This window comes from Symphodus melops (genome assembly GCF_947650265.1).
Source record: "Symphodus melops genome assembly, chromosome: 1".
NCBI lineage: Eukaryota > Metazoa > Chordata > Actinopteri > Labriformes > Labridae > Symphodus > Symphodus melops.
In genome coordinates, this window is record NC_136691.1 from 9,742,788 (window position 1) to 9,768,581 (window position 25,794).

General features: G+C 39.8%; 1 protein-coding gene across 6 annotated transcripts in view; it reads left to right on the forward strand.

Annotated features, from left to right (window-relative positions):
* Positions 1-25,794, forward strand: part of stxbp5a (syntaxin binding protein 5a (tomosyn)) — a 100,538-nt gene that overhangs the window by 30,449 nt on the left and 44,295 nt on the right. For all 6 annotated transcript variants that reach the window (XM_079347755.1, XM_079347756.1, XM_079347754.1 and 3 more), the window contains 3 exons: positions 6,429-6,510; positions 7,876-7,976; positions 19,055-19,189. In XM_079347755.1, the coding sequence (XP_079203881.1) occupies positions 6,429-6,510; positions 7,876-7,976; positions 19,055-19,189 (318 nt within the window). The remainder of the gene's footprint in view (positions 1-6,428; positions 6,511-7,875; positions 7,977-19,054; positions 19,190-25,794) is intronic.

Consider the following 25,794-nt stretch of genomic DNA (forward strand, 5'->3'; position numbering starts at 1 on the left):
TACATTGTAGTCCTCATTCTTCCTCACCTCGAAATGTTGCTTGCTTTCCTTTTCTTTTTCTCTGCGTCCATCTCTTTGTTTTGCTGTATCATTTTGCATCACTCTATGTCCACTCTTCCTTTCCTCCATTTTTTTTCTATGTATTTCTTTCTCAAACATACACAGAGGCAGGATATGTCTGAGGTACAGGTAGACAAAGATATCCAGCCCTCCTCTCATGTGAAACACAGACTCTTCCCTATTCAATTACACTTATCATGATCTGCTATATTACTGGATGCTGCAGTTTCATAAAACCTGCAGTCTGTTCCCCAATGTACCGAGCCAGTTCTCTCTCTGACAACTTTTGCTTCGCCAGATGCCCAGTGACTCACCTTTTATTTGTTTGGAAAGTTGCCTGTGGCTTCAATGAAAAACAAATATCAGAAGAGGAGGAGCACATAAAGAGAATTATCAGCCAACTCTGACTTCGAGAATAGCTGGGCTAAATTTCAACCCCGACCCACTCTCAGATTTTTATTTGCTCTCAGTTTCTCTCTCTCTGTCTTCTTGTCTCGCTCGCATCGCCACCCGCGGTCAGTCTGTCTGCTTTTAACGTCAGTGCAATGCAGCTCCAGGCCCTGAAAGAGACCTCTCTTGGTTAAAACGGAATGAGAAATGCTCTTGTCAGCAGCTGTGACACATTTCCTTATGGAGCCTGTCCCATGTGCATGGAGCAGAGGCACTGCAGAGTAGGTCCGGGTCAGGTTTGTTAAAATCTCAGAAAAAGATTTCACTATGACGTCTAAGATGTCAAAGAACTTTTCATGTAAAGTGAGGCGTGTCTTTTTTCAGACTCAGCCAAAGTTAAGGACAGATTTTTTCAAGGTTACTTTTACCTTTTTTTTTTGGTCATTTTTTGTATGAAGAAAATGTTTGTATTTTATGTTTAGTAAGTCTTACAATTTAAATTGTGACTAGTCATGTCACATGTTGCCTTCCCCCCCCCAAACAAACACTTTGATCTCCATGATAGGACAAATGATTTTTTTTTTTAAGAGGAATACCATGTCCGTCCAAAGAAAGTATTATGAGTAAAATGCATTTAACTTAAAGTTACACTCGTGTTTATTATTGGCACTGGGACTGTTTGTCTTTATTGACGCCAGTGAAATATTTGTAAATGCTGTTTTGCCTTCTCCAAAGTCAATGACAGGAAAAACAACCAGCAGAAATTGAAGTTGTGTTATTTCCCATCCTGCCGTGAAATCGAAGCAAACACAAACACACCGCCAGAGGAAACGTGTATTTTTAAAGGAAACTCATTTTGACACAGCAGTAGTAAATAGCTACCCCGGTGCTGCAGGTTTACAAAAACAAATGCAAAAGCTTTTATGCGCTGCATGGCTAAAGATTGAATTACCATCACGTATTGAGGGCAGAAAAGGGCAGTTGAATGAATAACACAGACAGAGTGTTACTGCTTCGGTGGAGTGGTTCTTCTTCTGCTCATGGATTGAGACGATGCATGGATATACAGAATCAAAACCACTAATCAGGTCTGCAATTCAACCATTATACAGCATACCGTACATATGTATAGACAGCTTTAAGAATGATGTGAATGTTTGGTTTGCTCTTTAAAGCTTCATTGTCTCATCTGCGCTTTGATTCTGTACTTCTTAAAAAAAAAAAAACTTGTATAACACAGAAGCACACTTTATCACAAATGTGAAATAATGTCATAAACATGGCAGCATGTAATCTAAAGAAGTTGTTATGAAACTGTATGTTCATAGTGAAGACAGTGAAACAGAACCCTCTTAATGACTTGCTACCCATGCCACTCCGTTTTATGATTTTTCAAGTTAGGCTAATCATTTTTTTGTCATCCTTTTGACCACCGTTCACACAAATTAAAATCCTCTAAAAAAAAAAGGTATAGATAAACCAGTTTCATTCAAAAGTAACAACAACTTCCCAGACATTCAGCCCGTGACAGTGTGAGTTATTGTCATTTATTTGGCATAGTTGAATCGAGATAAACAGCAGGTGGTGTTAATCTGTGCCTGAAGGCATAATGAAAGAGTTATCTGAGATAGTTTGACGTTTTGTTTCATCAGTTGTTTGGAAGCTTGTCTGATCAAGATTGCGTCGTAAAGACTTTCTCCATTCCACTTCTTCCATTTTCTTTTCATCGATTAACACCAACTTTTCTGATTCAACAAAGCTCAAAAGTGTCCATGTTGTTTTCTCAGCTTTAAGCATGATCACTCACTGTGGAAATGCAATCATAAAAAGCGTTCTTTCATGCCTAGCGGTTATGTTCTCCGACCCATGTACAGAGGCTGTAGTCCTTCACCGTGGCTTCTGATCCGACCTCTGCCCTGCATGTCACCCCCGACCCTCACCTCTCAACATTTCTGTATCTCTTCATCTAATATAAGATAGAGTTAAAATGGCTGAAAACAAATGAAAAAGGCTTACAAGTTCAGTCCATGGTCAAAGTATTTGCATACCTCTTCATGCATATGAGTCGTCTGCAGTTGGATTGGATGTCTTGTGGTTGCCTTCTGCATTTGTAAGATAATTATTATTCCAACGTTCACGTGAAACATGAGCAAAAGACGGTGACCGTCTTTGATGGTTTGAATTTATTTCCCTGATCACGTGTTGGTCTGTGCGCGTGTGTGCTTCATGATAATGTGCTTGTGGGATGACTGCTTGTCTTCAGAGAGAAGGCAACATGAGCAGTTTAAAAAGCACAAACCTCAAATACTCCCCCCCCACTCCTTTCTGAGGCCCTGAATGTGGTTGCCCGGCAACATTAGGAAAGAGTTTTCGAATTAATTTATTTTGAGTTAGATTGACTGAACTGCTGCCAAGACCGAAGCAGGCTGCGGCACACAGGTACTGTTGAGTATGTGAAGGGTACAGGAGAATGACGGTGCTCAAAAGCTTTCTGTGCAGAGATTAAACACAAAGATGGGTTGGAAAATACTTCAAACCAATAAAATATTAAAAAACATTGAGACCAATTTATAAGAAAAAGGATTAAAAAGGAACTTTGATGCAACGCCAAAATCCAAACAATGAAAGTGTGTGTTGAGTTTTGGTTTGAAAACAGACACTTCCTCATCCATGAGCTCGTACACTGAATGGTTGCATTCTGCCAATAAGCTTTTTGTCTTTTGGTCAAGCCCTTAATGTTGTATCTTCACAGCTAACACTTGCCAACTGATACTGACTTTGTTTAAGTTTGTTTTTCACTTTTAAATATACAGTCTCCTCTTCTTCTCAAATCTGGTGTTATAGCAACTGACCCCTCACATATAAGGAGTTACCTTTTTGCTTTGTCACTTGGTAAAGCTCAAGGCATGCAGAAGCTAACTGTTAGTGTTTTTCTATAAAACCTGAGAATCCTGCAGGCTAGATAAGGACAGCCCACCCTCAGAAGAATTGGGTGCGGCCCCCTTGTGGGCTCTGGTGGTACTGCATGTGGGCTTCTCATAGTCATTTATAATATATAAATTAAACATATTATATTATATCTGACAGGTATACGTGCATGTAGATACGTGCGTGTTCATTTATTTAAAATTATCAAAAATATACTACTCCTGTTTCTCTTTTCACTTCGGAAATACTTCATCATAGTCTCTCTCATAGGGTTCTAAGTCAGCCTAAGCAATATTTTGTAAGCTCTAAAGCAGGCTGTAGAATTTTTATGGTTGGTAATTGCTGATCTTGATGATACCATGTTATCTTTGTTTACAAGGCTATTCCTCTGTTACTTTCAGGGGGGGTCATAATGGTGGCTGCTGCACGTAAGAAGTTTGCGTGTGTTGAGCCTAGCTACAGCAGTGGCAGAGGCTACTGACTCACATGTTTTCTAAAAAAAAGAGAATGTTGATAATCATTGACTTGGTATTGCCCAAGAAGTTTTTTAGGTCTGCTCAATCTCCCAAACCCGCCCAAGGTTTTACTGGCAGAAATCCAGGGACGCTGATATTTCTTCTGGTCGGGGCAGCACTGGCTTAGAGCTGCAGTGCTTTCCTTTCCTGTCCAGGAGGGCAGAGATAATCCACTTGAAGAGTTGTTGGGTAGCTTTTCAGGCCACTGATACCTGATTATGGGGCAAAAAGTATGTGCTCTGAAGGTATTTAAGAACGTTCAGGTCAAGTGATAAATCTGGCTGGATTAAGCAACATTAGTGTCAGAGACGTTAGAGCCGACTCTTTTTCATCATGTAGAACTTCTTGAGTTATATCCAACACTGATTTTGTATTCAGACAATGTGAAATCATTATAAGCACACAGCTGCGTATTTAAAGATTGAGGTGACACAAAGGACCATAAGGGTTCCACATGGTGTTGTGTTTGTAGATAGCTTGTGAATCTTGACTCAAAATCCCCTCACATGGAGCTCTATCAGCCAGTCTAACAAAAAGGCGCATCATGGCCACATATAACTATGAACGAGGTTCGGGTAAGTAAATGGGGACTAATAAATTGAGCCACAGGATGAGACTATGAAGACGGAATGACATTGCATATGCACTATGTTTGTTAACTCAAATAACCTTGCGTTTTGTATTTCAGTTCAAATAAAGCAGAGGATGAGTTGGGAGGCTTTTGGCTGAGTAGAGACACAGCGTGTGCTGTTTCAGGCTTTGTTAATGTGGTGGCTTTATTCATTGGGATGGCCACGGCACACCTCAGGAATGATTACATGCATTAGAGCTTAATAAATTACACCGGGGCCCGTCTGGGGATTGAAGGCGCAGTTCGAACTGAGAAAGAGGAGGACTTGATTATTGCTGTTTGAATTAGATTTTTTATTTTTTTTTGGTGGGTTCTGTTTATTCTTCTGCGGCTGCTCTTGTCATTCCCAACATGGGAAGCTGTTTTTTCTGCGCAACGCTTGATTAAACGAAATCCTTTTTTCGCTGTTTCTATGTAAATCATGAAAGACCGTTCTATAGTGAGATAAATCTGTATTCATAAGTCGCTGCATCTGTTTGACTTGGATACCTCTGCAGGCAATTTACAGAAGCTGGATACAAGAAGGAACACACAACCTACCACCCCCCCAACCTCAAACACACACACACACACACACACACACACACACACACACACACACACACACACACACACACACACAAGCACATTAATGACAAGCCATTGTTCTGTGCCCAGGGTGTTACACCTCTGTGTGACCCCTGCATGAAAAAAATTGCCATCTCCACTGTAGTCCAGCGAGTCATGGGAAGAGTGAATGGATATAATCAGTTAGCTCACCCATTCACGCTGTAGGAAGAGAAGACGCTTGTTATTCTCTTTCAGTCTACCCTTTTCTGTTATTTTACCTCCAGTCTCCATCCTTTCTACCTCTCCTCTCCTCCTTTTATCCGAGGTGTCGCCGCTCCCTCCCTCTTTGCTATTATTTTCTCATCTGTTCACGTAATCTCCACCTCTTCTCTGCTGATTCATTTGCTTTATATTTAAATATCTGAATCGTCCTGTCCTCCCTCCTTCCTTCCGTCCTTCCTTTCTTTCTCCCCCTCAGCCCTGCCACAATCTTTATCTTTGTATGCAAAACCGTGCAGCAATTCTACCCTGTTTTTGCAATCTGCAATAATGCATGTGGCTCAGTCTTTCCCAGACATTTTGAACCCTAGATTACATGTTGCGCTTGATAATTGGCTGCTAAGTGCTCATATTTTATGTATTATATATTCTCTGAAAATATTAATGTCCCTGATAAAACCCTAAGCCTGAAAGGCAGATAAAAAAAGTCCTGCTATGATTTTTGATTTAGGTGATGGGTGTGTAAGTGTCGGTCTACCATAAACACACATTTCTCTGCAAATAGATTACCTGATATCAGATTTTAAGACATTCTAGTCAGGTGTATGGATGAAAAAAATTACCTTGAAAAGCTGAGCACTGCAGTACATTTGCTCTTGCATATTAACCTGTGTTGGGCAGGGTGTTTGGAAAGTGTTTGGTGCTAAGTTACAAGCTTCCCAACATTAAAGCTGCTGCCTTTCAGTGAAGTATAGAAAGCAATGTTTCACAAGCAAAGGTAGCTGCCAACGTTGAAGCTGCTTTTTTAAATGTCTCGTCATTAATTGTCTGCTTATGTTATGCTTCAATCCTGGCATTTCTTTGAGGAACACTTTCCGTCATCTTCTTATTGTCAAGCAGCTTGTGATGTCTGTTTTTCTTCCTTTCTTACTTTTCATGCGAAAAAGGCCTGCAACAAATCAACAGCCATGTCTGACGTTGTAATTTAACTTACGCCATTCGAAGCCATTGAGTTAAAAAAAAAAAATCATCATCAAGCTACTGAGAGATGTAGTGAAACTATAAATACTGCTTCCAGCTGTTTGGGGAAACATCTCTTTGCTGGACTGAACATTCCTTGACAGAGAACCTTTCAGGTTTGGTCGTCCAGGTGTGGAGTGCTACTGTCAGCATGAGAGTGGATCGGCCGTCATCCAGCTACAGTTCCTTATCAATGAGGTAGGTCACAAAAACACTGTAGTACTATGTTAGACCATTGAATCTTCACCTATAAGTCCACTGTCTAACTCTTTGCTCGTGAAAAAAGGACGTTATTATCTTGCCTCAGTGTTCTACTGGAGTCTGTTAAAAAAAAAGTACTCTGTGCTGAATGTCATAAAGTAAGACTTAAGGGCTTATTTATGAATGCTCATCCCGGTAATCACATTTCACGCCAAAAAATGTTGAAAAAGTAGTTTCCACTGTGTGCTGTTGTAGGGGTGAGGGAATGAATGATCACATTGGTTTTGTGAAAGTAACTCGGCACCCTTATCTGCTTTTCCCCTCTGGTCGTACATCACTCACTGTTTTATTCCATTACAGTGAGCTGTTCTCTGCCTTATTACTCACATCCAAGGGTAGAGTCAATCATCGGACCAAATGCCTCTGATATTAAAGACTGGCAATGAGTACTTTAAACTGCCAAGTGTCAAAAGTTAGCAACAAAATTCTTTGTCATAGTCTTCTTTAATATGTATCTCTCTTTTGACTTCATCAGGATATAAAGAGGTTTGCTATTTTGAGAATATTCCACGACTTCTTTTGATAATATATGGCACATAACCATGACTGGTTTAGGTACCCAGTATGGCTTTAATACTGACACAGATGCAGCCCTCTGATAGCCATACACTATTAGCATTAGAACTAAGTATGCCTCTGATATCAATACTGGTATCCACACAGAGTACTGCTCACTGAAAGCCATTATTGCCACTCCAGTCTGTACTAAGTAAGCCTCAAATACCGATGACAGTATGCCTTGAATACTTTGTACTGAAGTACCACAGGAGGCAAATCCAAAGCACAGTAGAAATCTCCAGAATGTTGTCACCTGACCGACTGGACACATGCAATGGGTGCTATCTGATTCATAATTATGAGGAAATAAACAACAACAAAATGGTTTTACTTCATATTCAAGTAGTATTTCATGCTTAGTGGTGTGTGTTTGCTGTATGTGTGTGTGTGTGTGTGTGTGTGTGTGTGTGTGTGTGTGTGTGTGTGTGTGTGTGTGTGTGTGTGTGACTGTGACTCAGCAGCTTGAACAAACCCCTCAGGGAGATAAGGACGATTTTTATTGCCTCCTACACACACACGTACATGCATATACATCCCATGAATCATCCTTGTTACCTGGGAGAAAGCTGCCGGATTTAAAGCGTCCAGGGAAAGCAGTCTGACTCATGCATGTCATGCTCACAGAGAAAGATTACACAAACGGGAAAACAAGGCTCATCTACACAGGCTCCATATCCTCTGAGTATAAAATTATCCCTTGTGTTTAATGTATGTTCATTTTTTTTATTATTTTTTTTTTCTCAGGGAGCGCTGGTGAGTGCTCTGGCTGACGACAGTGTTCACCTGTGGAACCTGAGGCAGAAGAGACCAGCCATCCTGCACTCCCTTAAATTCAACAAAGAGAGGTGAGGAATGCACCAAAAAATAATCCCTTTTTAGTGATCTGAACACGTGTTTTCACTAAGCACAATTCTTCTGGATTCACAAACAGTTTCAACTGTAAAGATAATTGCATGTAGTTTATGGTGAAGTTCTATTTCTTTATTAGTTAATCATACTGCTAGTCTTTAATTCATTAGCTGAACATACAGCAAGAGGAAACTTCTGGTGTAGCCTCACGTCATGCAAGATAACACAGTGTAAATGTAATGTTAATTGACTGAAGCATGTCATACAAGTCTTTGTGTCTTATCAGCAGATAGCACCATAAGAAATATGCTGTGTTAGAATGAAGATATGTTCAGAGGGGGACAACAAAAGTAAGGTTTAAGGCAGTTTGGACTGATTTTTATTTAAGTAACAGTAACTTCTTGTTTTATGGTGAGACATCAATCTTTGACGATACTACACAGCCCCCCCGCCCTTTGAGTTTTGTGAGCTGAGGAAGTTTTGTTCATCAAGATCTCTTGAGATGTACAACAACTTTGAGATGGATCAGATGAACCACCTGGGATGACTTAATCCAATAATGGCCCCCTGAAATGCTGTAGCTGTAAACCTCACATGCAATGCGTCACATGTTGAGAAGAAGTCGTTTTGCCACTGATCCGCCATTGTAGTAGGTAACAGAGGCCTACCAGAGGGGAGACAGCAGGAGACAATGTGTAGGAGCCAGTAGGGTGGAACAGCACTGTGTGTATATGAAGCTCCTGCTGTGTGCTCACATGTCAGTTGCTGTTGCAACACAATATGAAACCCCAAACTGGGACACCAACGCTGTCACGAATGCAATGTGTATGAACAAAGGCAGAATGATCGCAGACCTTTCAGCTCTGTTGCGGATTCAAAACCTCCTTCTCCTTCTGCTCTTCTTCCACTCCTGTTACTGTGTTTCGCCACTCCCTTCTCAATAAAGCCCCAGAGGAATGAGTCCTAAAACCCGGAAGTGAGTTAGCATTTTAGCGGCCTGGGTTTTAAACTCTAGGAGTCGATAGGGATTTTGAATGGGTTTGTGGTTCGATGCCTGAAATATGGTCTGTGGTGAAAAGAAGCTTGAGAGATGTTGATGTTTTGTTAGACGAGATAAACTACGTTAGCTAAGGCCCCCACTGAAGTTTTATGTGTCCTTAAAACGTTTGTTGCTAACAAGTGGCTAAATGAGACTACAGTGGTTGTCGCAAACATTAAACGTCAACACACCGGAAACTCCCTCGCTAGTCCTCCTTACATCCTCTCGTAGTGTTTTTCAGTGCTCTTGCAAATACGAGGTTAATTAACAACTTATTAAGCTACAGTTTTGCTAGCTTGTCAAAACCGCTGAATAGATTGATGAAACATAACGGTCGTGATGTCAAAATAAACCAGCCGCGGTATAGTTTGTTTATAGCATAACGTTATCTTTTTACTTCTCTTGGCTGCAATAATACTTCATAACATAGTAACAATTATCCTGCAGAACAAAACGCCTATGTATCAGAATCGTGTGTTTGCTACAGATCCAAAATCCAATGCAAAAATCCACAAATTCTCAATAGACCCCATGGCGATGCTACTTCCAGGTTGGCCAACAAAAAACAAATGATCACTTTTGTTCTCTACGAGGGCTTCGCACAGGCTCTGTTGCTACATAAACTGCGTCCTTCTGAGCAGGGCCAGTGTCACAGTTTGCAGCCTGTGTGAACTGTTGGTTTTTCCTCTGGTTCTCAAACGGTATTATCCAACAGACAGCTTTTCATTTGGCAAATGTGTCTGCACGCCTGCAAATCTGTGCACAGGGCAAAGGAGGTGACAGAGAGGCTGACTCTCTCTCCCCACCTACCTCTTTCTCTCTCTCTGTCTCTCTCTCTCTTTATAAGTCTCTCTCTCTCTCTCTCTCTCTCTCTCTCTCTCGGTCTCGCTCTCTCTGTTTGGGTTGGTCTGTAACTGACTATCATTATTTGGGTCACTTCTCTGCCTCGGTGGCTTTCCCAACATTGGGGCACAGGTGTGAACCAACCCAAACACCTAAAGGTTCACTGGAGCAGGTTGTCACACAAAAACACACACACAACCACAAAACACATTGAAGAACAAACACAGCAGACATATAAAAACTGTGGAATTAAAACAATTCTGTGATAAGAAATACTAGGTTTCCAGTTGATATTCATTAAGAATGTGCTGTGTCTTTTTGTAAAAATTAAGCATAGTAAAGGTTATTGCAAAGCAGTTTTAATGTTATTTGGATGTTAACAAACATTCATATGTTAAAAGATGTTGTTAAATCTAACTAGAAAGCAGCTAAAGTTGATAATGTATGTTTGGAGCTGCAGTTTATAAAATAGCCAATTTCAAGCTGTCCATGAATGACTAAGACTGACACTACTGAAACCAAAAGGTCCCATGTTATGCCCTTTCAGGGATTTATATCTAATTTATGTCAACTATAGTACGCTCACAATTGCTAATGTTAGAAAAAAAAAGTCTCTGTTTTCATGTATTTCTGCTCCATGCAGGCCCTCTCATCTGCCTGTATTTCTAATGCTCAATCCCCACAGAGAGAAAAAAACATAAACAAAAAAAAGGGTCCCCATGTGTGTAAGTCTTATCTGATTGGTCGGCCAAATTGCTCTCTCGTAATGGTCATTCGTTTGCCTTTTTTCTCGGATATGTCCGGCCCCTTTTACCATATTGGGAACGTAACAGTCAGTCCAAGGGCAGCTTGTGCTGGCTACAACGAGCCAATGGGCTTTGATCAGTGACGTCTTTGTCTTGTAATATCACACCACACATTTTCAACAAAGGCGGCTAGAGACTGAGCGTTTCATGCAGTTATTGCTACTGCTAACAGGAGGAGATGGTAGAATCTGCGTTACCGCAGACTTTGGAATTTTTTTTTGATCGATGTAACTTAACATGCACAAGACACCTGAAAACAGGCTAAAGAACAAAGGCATAATATGGGACCTTTTAGTATGACTTCATGGAAACATTTCAATCATACTGTATAATACAAAAAGTTAGACATAATAACATGCAGAAATATGTTGATACTGTTTGCCTTAAACCAACAAAAACTGACAAAACAAACAAGAAATAAATCATTCCAAGTTGAGCGATTACAGAATCACCTCACTTCAAGGAACTTGGTTTCCACTGTCTCCTCCAAACACAGATGCAATGATTACCTATCAGAGCCAATCATGTCACCGACCAGTGATCTGTCTCTGGGATAAGTGTTTAATGGGTTAAACGTCAGAGCCAATGATCGGAGACAGCGCTGATGTGACAGATAGGTGACCAGCAGCTGCTTCCGAGGCGCATTGTGTATTTGCGCAGGCGCTCCACCGCCTCTGACATTTAGTAAGCGCCGAGGTCCAGCGCAACAACCTCGAGGCAACAGAGATTAGTCATGAGTTACAACAGTCACTATTGAAAGCAATTCAAATTCACGAGAAGTCAAGATAGGAGAGAGGAAGTGCAAAGTCACTTGGGACTTGGGGAAAAGGCTTGGGAGGAAGAGATCGACAAGAATTTGGAAAAGGAAAGAAATGAAAAGAGGAAAACAAAGGGAAACTGCTAACACAAGCAGGAGGAGGTCATGAAAGAGTCCATACATCCCACTTCAAATTCCCTGTCCTCATCACATTAAAATTTCAAGAGAACGAATGCTAGCTTTTAGTCCTCATCTATACATAATAAGACTTGGACGTTTGGAGGAGAAAATGCAAATGCTGTACTTGAGCTTCATTGAGACAGTCTCACAAGCTAATCTGAGTATTAGACGTCAGTCAGCTAACCTGCACCTGAGGGCTTTGCAGTCTCACAGAATACCAGTGCTGTAGCTCTGATCTGTTGGAAATCATAAAAATCACAAAAAGTTGGTATTTTCTCTATCTGGGTTCTAGTTTCCTGTCACATCCTAAAGACATACTGCTAAACTGAGTTGGTAACTTAATTGCCCGCGAGTGTAACTGTGGGTTGTCCTCCATATCAATCAATCAATCAATCAATCAATCAATCAATCAATCAATCAATCAATCTTTATTTATATAGCGTCAATTCATAACAGGCGTTATCTCGAGACACTTTACAAAAGCAGGTAAAGGACCTTACTGTTTGTCTGTTAACATTAACGAAAGAGCAGGTAACAAGACCATGCTCATCGTTATGTTTACAAAAAGCAGGTAAAGGACCTTACTTATGGCTATATTACAAGAGCCCAGCTTAATCCGTCATAGTGTGGCAAGAAAAAACTTCCTTTTAACAGGCAGAAATCTTCCAGCAGACCCGGGCTCATATGTGTTACTTGCAAGTTGCCACACAGACCAGCTGCGTCACAAAGCATTGCATCAGCAGCTGCCTATAGTGCACACGCCAGATGTAAACACACAGAATAGGGAGTAGAGCACTACAATAATGATGCAGGAAAAGGATGTGACAGAATTGCTGCTTGAGGGGCATTAGCACGTGTATATTGCGACCTGGCTGCTTTTTGAATTTACATATAAAATAATGGATGCAGGTGCATTGATGCATGTCATACATGGTTGGATGTGTAGCCCTTTTGTTCCGCGACATACTGGCGATATGCCAAGTACTTAATATTCCTGAGGTTTTTGGCACAGTACACTGAACTTCCCAGGACTGAGCAGAGGAGAATGCAGGTGTAGTTCTATGCAAATGTGCATTCATGTGCGTGTAACTAAGACCTAAACAGATTTGCGTGTAACAGATTCACTATATTGATTACTTATCCTTTTCATTCTCTTCTCCGTAGTCCTCTTCATATATAATACTATTATATTTTGTAAATGGGACCATCAAGTTATTGTTAAACCCATCCTGATTTTTATTTTCCCATGACACACTTCAGTTAACTGTATTGCATTCAGTTAAGCATTTAAGATGTCCTCTGGCTTTTAAGGCTGCAAATATCTCTGTGCTTTGTTTATTTTGTATATTTAATTAAAGCTATGCACACTTTTGTTGCTTAGCTTCAGGCTTTTGAATATAATTTTCAGCAGAAATACCCATCGGTTAATTTTCCAAATGGCTGTAGTGTCACTTTAGCGTAAGTATTGATGTCCCAGTAAAGCCATAACATAGTGTAGTTACCCCACTGCAGGGTTGAATAAGCCAGACCTGTTAAACCTTCAATAAACCTTACATATAAAAAGTCTTGGTCACCCACTGCCGCTTTGTCCCACTGTTTAAATTTCTTTGTTTTCCCTCCTACTATTTATCAAGTGCTTGACTTTACCTTGTCAGGGTGTAGAGGACAAGGCAGCCATTTCCTGCATTAACAAAAGGACAGTCGCCTAACCAGAACTGCCAGGGTAGCCTCCAAACAAGGTGCAACAGAAAAGAAACAACAGCCTGTGAAAAGCTCGATTACCCCCAATACTTGTATGCATTATCATTATGGCTGTATTATTACATTGGTCTATTTCAAAGCTACATGGGGCCCACTTTGGTTATCAATAATTGTCTGGCTATACCCTTGAGTTGGTTAGCTTAGCATAATGACTAGAAGGAGGAGAGGGGAAACTTGTTAGATATACTCAAACATCTTGATAATCTGTTCTTCAATGGGGTTATACTGTACAGTGCAAACATTTATCCATCTTGCTAGCTTTTTATTCTGTAGCTTTTAGCCAACTGGTTAACTTGACAGTGATAGCTTAACTCTGAAAAAGGGTCCCCTTAAAGTGTCAACTACCCTTACACAACTGGTCCCTGTTCTTATATTGTTGTTTCTGTAGGAATAAAAGAAGCGGTAATGTATTTACAGTATGTATTTTTTTTATTTATTTATTTATTTTTTATATATATATTTTGGAGATACAAAGGGCTAGCTGTTCACTGTTTCTAAGATTGGCTTACCCCACCTTTACTTTGCATCTTTCTTACAACACATTGACATTAGTTCAATTTAAAATGTCTCTTTTCAATGTAAGAAACCATATTGAAAGGATTGAACGATAGTTTTATTTACATAAAATGTACATTGGAAAGTATGCCTCCGAAAATGTTTCGATTAAACTGAGAAGCTAAGTAACATGTATTATTAATGGCGATGAAAATGCATCTTGTTTGGTTAATAGAAGGAGTTGTTTTTTTCTTTATCGATGTTCTTTGTTTTACCCATTTATCTTTAAATCTCTATTCTTCCTATAATGGAAGGGCCTATTCCAATACTCTAAACAGTTCATTCTAATGCACCTATCCTTCTTCATGCTCCATCATTGCTTTTTTTCTGATCAGAATTTGACTTGATGGGTGAAAGCAGTGTTGCAGAAAGCCTTCCAGCTTCAGCATCCATTCACATCAGATCACTGGCTTTAGGAGAGAGGAGAGTAGGGAGGAGAGGAGAGGAGGAGTTGAGACAGACTGGGTCGCAGCCAGCAAGCAGTGAGTCAGTCTGTGGGTAGGAGTGCGGGGATGGAGCAAGCGCAAAAAAGAAATCCTGCCGAGTCATTCTGGCGTAGGATGCTCTCGTCACCTCCTGGCCTCACAGGACAGCACTGCAGATGTGGATGCTATCTTCAATGCAGGGTGATGTGATGAGGTATAATAAGAGGGGGGAGTCGAGGGCGATGCATGTACATTTGGCACACATCAAAGCATGCAACTCAAATGAGACTGGATCTTTCTCTAATGATTATTTTTTATTTATATGTACTGCATATTTTACTCAAGTCTTTGCTTGGGGAAAATAATTATCAACACTGAATCAGCCTCAATCTAAGGTTTCATCTCTACAGGTGTCCTGATAAAGCACAGAAACAAAAAATATCGACCATTGATTTTTTTTTTTCACATTGAAGCGGCATCAACAAACTGATTAAAAAATTAAGTTCATAGGGTTAGGTTGCAGTACAACTTTAGAGGTGCACGCTTTTAAAATGTACAGTGTGTGAGACACAGCTTGTTGATGAAAACTATTTTGTTCGATTCTATGACAGAAAAAAGCAGGCTCAAATAGCTTAACTAGTCCACTGATTGGCTGACAGCTGGTGCTTATGGAAAGCTCTGCTTCATACAGTGTAAGACAGAATGATAACATGAGAACTGATAGGAGCACTGTTTGTCTTTCTGCTTATCCATACTTTCTGTCCTGACCTATCACGTACTGTAACCAAAAAATACTGGTTCTCAATACCCATTCTTTTTTTCTGCCCTCTCTGATTGAAACTGACCCATTCACTTGGCCTCATGATATTATACATCACTTTTTTTTCACATGTGCATAGTTTAGGTTAGTTTTCCAAACATCTAACGGCTATTGGACATGAAATGAACCATTTTTTTTGTTCTTGTCATCTGTCACCCAATTACCAAATCTAATCTAAAATAGTACACACATGCATAATTATTATGCTTGGATACATTGTATTTAAACTTGATAACAGAACTTTGTGCTGTAGAAGTAACACCTTATTTACTGGAAGCAGTTTGTATTGTTGTCGTACATTATTTTCAAGTCAAGGGCTGTTTAATAATGTTGTATCACTAGATTAAGGCTTTTTAGATGAAAGTATTCTAACTGGGGTTTTTCTAATATGAGGCAGACAGATTACTCCATCTAAAGTGAGCTTCAGCTCTGATGGGAGCATCACACAACCATGCATTACAGATGATGATTTTCTAAAGTACCCCTTCTACCCAATTCATTTGCAGTGAACCATACTCTCATACGTCTAGCCCACAGTGCGGTTAATCTCAGAGTTGTGTTTGTGTGCGTGCTGGTGTGTCTGTATGTGTGTGTGTGTTTCGTGTGGCAGGCGTCTGTCATTACTAAGGCAATGTGTTTGGCCCTGAGCCTGCAAGCTGGCAGCTGCCTTTGTGTGTCGTGACCACTTGAAGCTGCAGATTTCACCGGGAGACATCTGCATGCACAACAAGTGTGAACACAACCATACACACAGTATCACAAACAATTGGGCGCCTATTTACACGCACTTAAACACACACGCGAAGAGAAACAGACACACACCCTCTGTAACTGCAAGCAAATTTGTATAATTATGCCTCTGACACTGCCTCTCAGCTGGCCCTCTGATTCTGCCTCCTAACACTTCAGTCCGCTAGCTAATGTGTGCACAAAGAGAGAGCAAACAAATGTATATACAACATACATTAACACGCAATAAATATCCGAGTTGTATGTGGTGACATAAATTAGTCAGTTGCAGTACGATGTATGTACACAAAGGTATGCATAAAGATATTTGTACTGTATTATGCACATATATAAAGATGCAGATGTTTATGCAAACGGTGTTCTACCAAAAAAAGGAATATCTCTACCAGTCCTTAGATGTATAGAGGAGGCACATCTGTTTGTGCAGATGGAAAAGGACATTAACTATACGACAACACTACCAGTTGTGATGAAAAATGATGTAGCTCTTAGTCATCGGGCCTTTCAATGATCAACTACTCATAAAAGTTAAAGAGCTTGTAGGTGCAAAACTCTCCTCATTTTTCTGACTTAAATCAGTGTGATAATCAAACATATCAGTTATTCAAAATGTAGGCAATTTGACCACATTTTTTTTGTTTTAAGATTATCTTAACCCAACTAAAAGATTCTGTTCTTATTTTATAATGAAAACGGTCATGACTTTGTCTAAAAAACAGTCTTATTCGCTGCTGTCTCCTTAAATTTGCAGTCCCGGGAAAATTAAAGTAAGTGCTATGGCCAAGTCTTGTGACGTTCTCGTAACATCTCATTCAGAGCAGCAGGAAACCATGCCTGGGGATCACGCCAACAACTGTGTATTTTTTTAAAAAAAATGTTATTAGGGTTTCATATGTGCATCCTATATTGTAACATTATATGTATGTATTAAAATATCGATTGCCGTGATTGATCTTAAAGACAGGCTTCCATCGACTTTTTAAATCATTAAAACTAAATGTGGATCTCTTGTTAAACGTAGCCAAGTGTTTTAGTATCCGAACATGACTAGTGTTATGCTGTTAAACATTTGTCCACTGTGTCCAAAGTCCAGTTTTTTGCGTTAACACCCATCAACAACTGCCACCAGAAAATGTGTGTCCTCTAATGTCTCTATTAAACTAACTAATGCATATTAAAGGTATTTTAAATACTTGAATCACATGAAATCTTTGATACAGTCTTAAAGGCCCTCCCTTTATGTACTGACTGAGTGGAGCTGTTTTTGATAACCATTCTGAAATAACTAACTATATCACTTGAATAACATACCTTTTAATGGAAGGATAGGTGTATTTCCTACTAAAAACACAAAGCAGAAGTAAAACTTTTTAGAAAAGCTCCTGTAGGGAGTTTTGAACTTGTTATGAAACAGACTGGTATTTGTATGGATGCCTCTTTGTGACCTACAAAGACAAAAAAAGACTATGTAATTCTACATAGGAATATTTAACATTTACAGAATCAAAACAAAGTGAGTTACAACACCTGGCAGAAACAGCCTTTTTTGGCATTTTTCACTCCAATGTTTCACAGTGAGTGATACTTAGAAGACAGCAGGAGGACGTTTTCCTTTAATTTTCCTTGGAAGGTTTTGAAGACAGATGCTCACCTTGCCTGGTTGAATAATACTAAAAAAAACATCCTGCATCTCCCTATATGATTATCTAGTATTATATGTATTCTTGATATATGTAAATGCACCTGAGTGTGTTTGTGTGCGTCTCTGCACATTTTGGACTGCATTGACTAGATTTATGTCAAGTAGCCCGATGCCTCTCCTCCTCCTGCACTAAAAAAACGAGAATATATCCATGTTTTATAGCAGAGTAGTGGGGCAGAAGGAGAAGGTGTGTGTGTGCATGTGTATGTGTGAAGCTACTACTCACAATACAACCCTGGAGCAACCCTGTGAGATAAACTCTCAGAGAGGGGAAGAGAGGGTGGTGGAGGAGAGGGATCGAGGCGGCTTTACAAGCTTTCGAAGCATTAATACACAGGGAACAAAACTGAAAGTCACTGCAAGGACAAGTTTACACAGAGAATTCCGACAGTCTAGTGTTTGATTGTTTGGAGACAAATTAAATTAGAATATGGTCTCCCTATTTTTACTTTTACTATGTTGACATCATTCAGAGACAAGGTTGAAAGCCTGATTAAATTCAGAAAAGTGAAAAATGGTAAAAAGAGGTTATGGTCATTTTTTTCTAGCACAGAGCCTGGTTGTAAAATTAATGACAGTTTTATTAATTCAACTCTGACAAGATACCACTTGATGGGATTACAAGGAAAGAACTCATTTCATTTTATCTCAGTCTAATATTTTCTTGACATACCATTCTACATCTGCCTAATCCCTCCTTGACAGCAGCTCAAATATTCCACTTGTTGTGCAGACTAATTCCATTGTTAAATATAAGAAAAGCTCCAGCTAAACAGTGAAAAGTACTCCAGTGTGTCCCCCCCCCCCCCCCCCCTTTTCCAAAAACTGTGGACAAAGACGATGAAGCTGTCAAAAGACATCTTCATTTTCTCCGCCTACCTGGTTTGGCGGTGAAGCAGGTACCTTTGTATTCTCTACACGGGCCCCTGAAGTCCACAGGTGTACGAATAAAAATCTGAAGTCTCACTCAAGGAGCTGGACGACCTTGAAATATAAGCAACCCTCAGATTACCAAGGTCATGCACATTAATATTCCTTAGATGGATTGGGGGTTGAGTCAGAGGATGGATGAAAGGACAAAATGATGAAAAAGGGATGAGGAGATGAATGGAGAGCGGGAGTTGAGTTTAATGAGAGGTTAGAGGACCGTCCCTCCTTAAGTCTGATGGATGGATGAAAGGAGGAGGTGAGGGAGCGATGATGAAAACAGGGAAATTATTGGAAGCTGCATCCTTTAATTTTTGGAAGGGAAGTGGTTGAATGAGTGGCTCTAAAATCTTGTTGGCTTGAGAATGCTTTGACCTGGATAAGTGGTAAATAACCCCCCTTGAAGTTTGGTGTAATGATGCCGAGGGATTTTTCCAGTCTCTCGGCTGTCTCCTTTTCTTTTGTTTGTCCTTTCTTTTAACTATCATCTTGTTTCTTTCTTTTCACAGAATAACTTTTTGCCACCTGCCCTTCCAGAGTAAATGGTTGTACATCGGCACAGAACGAGGGAACATCCACATCGTCAATGTGGAGTCCTTTACGCTCTCAGGCTACGTTATCATGTGGAACAAAGCCATTGAACTGTGAGTGTTATTGCTTCTTAATGTCTTCAATTTTCTCTGCATCTTCTCTTCTCTACTTTTTCTTCCAGTGAGACACAATTTATACACTCTAGTTTCTGAAAGATTCTTTGAAAGGAAGTCACTGAAATAGATGTTTGGACTATTCTGGAATCAACTCAAGTCAAATAACGATATAAAGCACCCGATATAAAGCACCAAACGTGCAGCCCAAAATCCTCCACATAGTTACAGTGACAGAAAAGTACAAAAGTGACATAATACTTACATTGACCATATTGGATTTGTTTCTAATACTGAAAATGTTAAAATGCTATGAATAGAAATGGAAATCTTTCTGAAACCTGAAGGGATGTCTTTATTATTCATGCAACTAGTTCTAGAAACGACCCCATGTACACTCGAGGACTAAAACGACCTTTAAGATGTATTAATGTGATTTAAAACACACAAGACTCTTCTACAGCAGTATAACCCATGTACTCTCTTTCTTTTCTTCTTTCCTCTTCTTCTTTGAACGTAACAACTGTAAATATGGTGTGAAGCCTTTCACCTTCTTCTTGTCTGTTCTTTGTTTTATGGATTGTTTGTAACTATAGCGCTGCTCCGATCGACAGAAATCAGGGCTGATCCCTATACCTAAAGCTGATTGCACCGTCTGATACTTAATGATTCATTCTTAACTTCTCTCGGTCTTCAATTCTGTGTTTCAAACAAACTATGTGAAAGATGGAGCTAATACGGGAGTGCAAAATCCTGCAGTACCTTGTGTGTCCACTTGAGGCTGGAAGCACAGGAAGTCACATAAACACCCCATTTTGGGGAAATGAACATGTTTCCAGCCTGGTTCATTTCCCATACCGAAGTTGAACAGATTATAAAGGGCAACATCAAGTCAAGTATGAAAAACTATAAAATGACAGGAACCAACAAATAAAAATAGTAAAAAAAACAGTTGCATTGGGGATGATGCAAGTTAAAAAAGAAAGAGAGTAATGGAAAAAAAAAAGCTGCTTTTAAAGCTTGGCCTCTAATTTCATTGTAAACACAGAAAGGCTGAGTTCCCCAAACTCACATCTCCTCCGACACTCTGACTTTATTGACTCACCTTGCAGCACTTAAGTGAGTTGAGGGACGCAGTGTAATCAGCATTTTCCCTTTTTAAAGGTTAAAGTAGCTTAAACATAATGAGATCAGAAGGAATCATTAGTCAGTCTATCATTTCCAGGCACCGTATCAGACTCCAGGTATAGTGAGCGACCTGTCTCTTTGCTGTTTCGATGGATCTGTCTGCTTGACAGGCTCCATTTTGGCTCCCCGCTGTAAAGACTTAAATTATTCACCAGAGCATTTTGCTTCACGCTTTCCCCCCCCCCCTTATACCCTTCTGTGCACACAGTGTGTGTGTTTATGTGTGTGTGAGAGGAGAGAGGGGGGAAAAGACGCGGACAGGACAGAGGAGAGAGGGAGGGGGTGGAACAGGTGTCTGCAGAGATCAGTGTTCGGTACACACAGACGTCTCATCTTGTCGACAGGGCTGCAGGGAGGAAAAGGCGAGAGTGAGCGACGGGAGAGAGGGGGAGGAAGAAGGGGGGAGAGTGTATGACAGAGGAGATGGGAGTGGAATAGATGAGACAGAGCTTTTGCCTGGGGGAAAGGACTTGGAGAGTGATGGAGGAGAAGAACGGAGTGGTGACAGAGGGATAAATGCAGGTAACAGAGGGCAGAGCAGAAGAGACGAGTCATGCAGATAATTCAGAGTAGAGATGTGAGAGGAAAAAGGTTTCCAATTAAAGAAGAAAAAAAAGGCAGAAGAGGAAGGAAAGGAGGGGTGATAATGATGAGATAGAGGAGAGATGTGGGTGATAAGATAGAGACGTAAATATACCTGGGGTTCTTCTTTGCTAAAGGGCAAGCGATTGACTATTCTTTATTTAACTTTATTCTCTTTCCTTTCTCCTTCACCTTTACAGTAACTTTCCTTCCTCTTTGCCTTCACTGGACTTCATCTTGGTCAATGAAAATAACTTTCTAGTACAGCTTGGTTCCCTAAAAATAGCCGCTGATTGAAAAAAACCCTAAAAAACCCTCGACTATTATTTGATAAGAAAAGCTGCTTGGGAATAGTAATTCAAAAAAAAACCTGCAGTTCCTGAAATAATGGACTCTATTTGTTTAGTGATTTTTATCCAAAGTTCACACACACTGTAATAACCAAGGGCATAGGTTTCACATCAGTATTGGTAGGGATGCGTATAGTGTGTGTACTTGAGGAGGATGAGGCAGGATCTACAGGTTTTTTCTCCAGAAAACTTTCAGCATTAACTTTCTGTGGGCACCAATGTATCATAAGGTGTTAGTCTAATGATGCCCAAAGACTGGAAGATGGTTTACTTCTTCAGTCACACTTCACTCTAACCTTAAAGAGTGAGGAATGGTCCAGATGAGCTTCGAAAAGCTGCTATGAACGAGACATTACGAGAACTTTGCAAGACTTGGCCAGAACCTGTCAAAGTTTTAGAGCAAATTTGAAAGAAATGTCCACCCTGGCAGCTCCTTCAAGGACACGTCCAGTCAAAAGCTTACCCCAAAGTTAGTTGCAAGGGCAAAGAGAGCTGGCCAATCAGAGGTAAGTGGGCAAATGACTCTGAAACCTTTATTGTAATCCAGAAAATATATGGTCATGTTTTAGCTTTCCATTTGAATTCTCCTTGACTAAATCAAACATGACCTCTGACTGGGGGTTGCTTAAAGGTGCTTCAGTCCTTTCAAAAAATAATGGAGTTCCTTTAGGAAAAAGAAATACAATCTAATGCAGTTGAACTATAAACAAAAGGGCACACATTCTGTAAAAAAAAAAAAGAAAGAAAGAAAGAAAAAAAGTCAATATTTAATACTCTACATCATAATCAGTGAACTCACCAGGTTTAGTCCAAGATGATGGAAGACTAATTTTACAATATAACATAGGTATATATAACAAATTATATAATATGATACAAGTTTCCCTGCATCATTTCTTCCATTTTCCCATTCCTATACTCTTCCTTGACTTCAGTCTTCATCTCTATTTCCTCAACCCACCCGAACAGTAATTGCATTCATCAGAATATATAATCTAAAATTAAATTCTGCCAAAAAACATGTTTTAACAAATAACAATTCACATCCCTGCAGATAAGTTGGCAGAAATAAAGCTACCAAATTTCTTACATTGGCATTTTGTGGTATACTGTGCAGGGAAGATGGCACTAGTGCCAAATATTGATTCTAAAATTTACTTTGTTTGAAAGGATCTTAGGTGTGTGTGTGTGTGTGTGTGTGTGTGTGTGTGTGTGTGTGTGTGTGTGTGTGTGTGTGTGTGTGTGTGTGTGTGTGTGTGTGTGTGTGTGTGTGTGTGTGTGTGTGTGTGTGTGTGTGTGTGTGTGTGTGTGTGTGTGTGTGTGTGTGTGTGTGTGTGTGTGTGTGTGTGTGTGTGTGTGTGTGTGTGTGTGTGTGTGTGTCTAGTTTTGCTTTGATGCAGATCAGAGAGGTCTGAGGTGGATCTCTTGTTCACTTGTCTGGGTGCCAGCTGTGGGGTTGATGGAGCCGACATACAAAAGCTGAAGTCCCACTCCCGTTGTTATCTTCTTCTGATGCAGCCATCAGAACGCCATAGCACTTGATATGATCCACTGGGATTATTGATGTAACAATTTGTTTTTCCTTTTTTTTTTTTCCTTGAGTGAATATGAAAAACAATTTTAGGCTGCAGTTACTCAAAAAAGTAGATTTACTGCTCTTTCCCTTTAAAACTGTTTTTGTAGAAGGACATTTTTTGAGGTTTAAACTTTTATGCGGACAGGATAAGCAGTATGGAGGTATCTGCTTAAGCTCTAAAAAGTTGTGTTTGACTTTTTTAAGAGTAAAGAGTTTGGTTGACCTTCCAGAACTGAATTTCCATCTCGCTCATACATTAGTAGCTGGAGTTGTGTAGGAGTTGTCTTCCTCAGTCTTTTTGATATTATCATTACTTAGAAAATGATGCTGTAAATGTCTTGCTGAGTGATAATGAAAACAGTTTTGTAGATACATTTGGATGTGAGATGTTATACAGTATACAGTGAAGTCAGTTGTCTAAAAAATTCTGGTATTGTAAAGGAGAATAGGAGCTAAATCTCAGTGAAAAAACTTTTGCATGTTAAGGCACAATAGAGAGGAAGCGTAGCAGCTGAGGCTGCAGCATAGCTCTTTAATTAATATTGTTTATGATGCATATTTTACTAGCATATTCCAATGCATATTAATTTTACTAGTGATTTTCTTCTGTTATCCTGCTTTGCTGCTGTAACACTAAATTTCTCCGCTTGCGAGATGAATAAAGGATTATCTTGTCTTATCTTATCCGTTTGATCATATTGGATTCAATACTCCAGTCCACATTAGGGTGGTCACTTCAACACGGCGCCTCCCGCAGCTAAAGGACAACATTTAGGGGTGCAGCATGCACACTTCAACAAGCTAGGAAGGGGCTGTCACATCAACTACAGTGCATATAGTTCCATTGAAAACATTATTAAAAATGATTTTATTTTATTTTATTCCTATTACACTTCTGTTCTGATGTGATTGCTGTTATGAAGCTTGGCTATGGAGTACTGGGTTCATCACCCCTCAGGCCCTACTATTTGGAGACACGCTGCAGTCGATGTGCCAGATGCCCCGGGCCTGAACTGGCCCTGTGCTCTGTGTGTATATGTGTGACTCACACCTCTGTTCCAAAGCTACTGTACTTGAAAGACTATTAGGCATATTCTACGGTACATAACTAAGTGCACAGCAAAGGAGTTTGTTTTTTGCTGTCGGCAATAAGGACATTACAGTAAGGCATGTGAATCTGTCTTTCCATGCGTAATTTGTTTGCTTGTATGCACTTTATATGCAGTGAGTGTTTATATGTTTGTACCTGGTAGGCGTCAGTGTTCGCATTTGATTTGATTTAGCGAGATGGTTGCTGGGTACAGAGGGCCTCATAGAAGTGGAACAGGAATGGTAAAATGTTAACAGGCTCCTATATCACACATAGTTCACTTGAACATATTTGCCTAAGGACTTTTCTGTTACGTCCTCTATCATTTTATTCCACTAAGGACCCTGAAGCTGAGGTTAAAACTTGTTTGACTATGTCATGTATCCGTGTATGTATGTTTCCTGGGTTCATTGGTTTTTTGCACGTGTGAGGTACTTAAGTGGTACTACAGTGTGTTGCTGGGGTATAATCTTAGCCTCTAGTATCTTCAAGCCATTTAGAATGGATCCATGACCCGCTGTTTCCAGGTAGCCTATAAGCCCCCAACAGTGACCTTTCCTGAGGCGAATAAGCTTTTCAAACACCTCATGTAATTAAAGATGGAAATTACAGATCAGTGAGCTAATTCAGAGACATCTTGTTCAGAACAGTGCATTAATAATACATATCCGTGAGCTATCATTACTTTGCTCATAAGGCACTGGTTCTGCCTTCACTTTCATTCTAGAAATGTTCAGTTAGGTCTGTTGCTTGATCTTTTTCAGTTAAGACAATTCAAAACAAAGCGAATAAGCACTAATTGTACAGAAAATACTTTAAAGAATAGTTTTATAAAATGATCATTTGATATTACCATAAGACGGTTGAGAAGATCAATATCACTCTCCAAATTGTCCTTTAAATCTAAAGCTACTTTATAGCAGGGCAACCATAATCTAAGGCTAGCATAGAGACAGCAACGGGTGAAACAGCTGTGAAAAAGCTAATATTCATCTAAACAGCTCCCTTAAACCATCAGTACAAAATGGATTTCTAGCCAGAATAGCCATTTTCCACTGTTCTTAAGATTGGTGCTCCAAGTTAGCTAGCTTTAATAATTGCCTGGTAAGAAAAGACTGCAACAGAGGATCAATACCACTTCATATTTTTCAAATAAAAATGAGGCAGCAGAAAAAGAAATGAGAAGCTAAGCATAGCTAGCAAAAGGACAGAAAGCAGGTGAACACAGCTAGCCTGGCTTTTTAACCTTAAGGTCAACTTGTTTTTTATGCCAGGTAGTTGTTTCCAACTCCTAACCCCTCTGCTCAGCTAAGCTATTCTGATGCTAGCTGTAACCTTACATTTGCGTGTTGCAAAGATTCCAATCAATACCACCCACATCTGTTTAATAAACATGATGCTACAGTACATTTAGCAATACATTGGTTATCTTGAATTAGTGGGGGGAAATATATGTGGGGTAAAATAGCAAACCTAGATCTGGACAAACTCATGGCTAAAAATGACAATTTTCTGTCCTCAAGCTGGAAATAAGACACAAATAAGATTATCTTTTTCATCATCTTTTTTTGTGTCAGTATGTTTTGTTCTAAGGGTCCCTTAGGATAGTAAATGTTGGCTTTATATTAGCTACTTTACATAAGCTACTACACATACACATACACAACAAACATATACACACAACAGTCTAGTCTAAAGAGGTGAGATGAGGTCACATATGGTACAGGCTGTTCCAGCCATGTTGCTGCGGAAATGCTGTTATGGTGACTGCGCCCGCGCTGCCGAGCTGAATCTCACCCATACTGACACCAGATGTTCA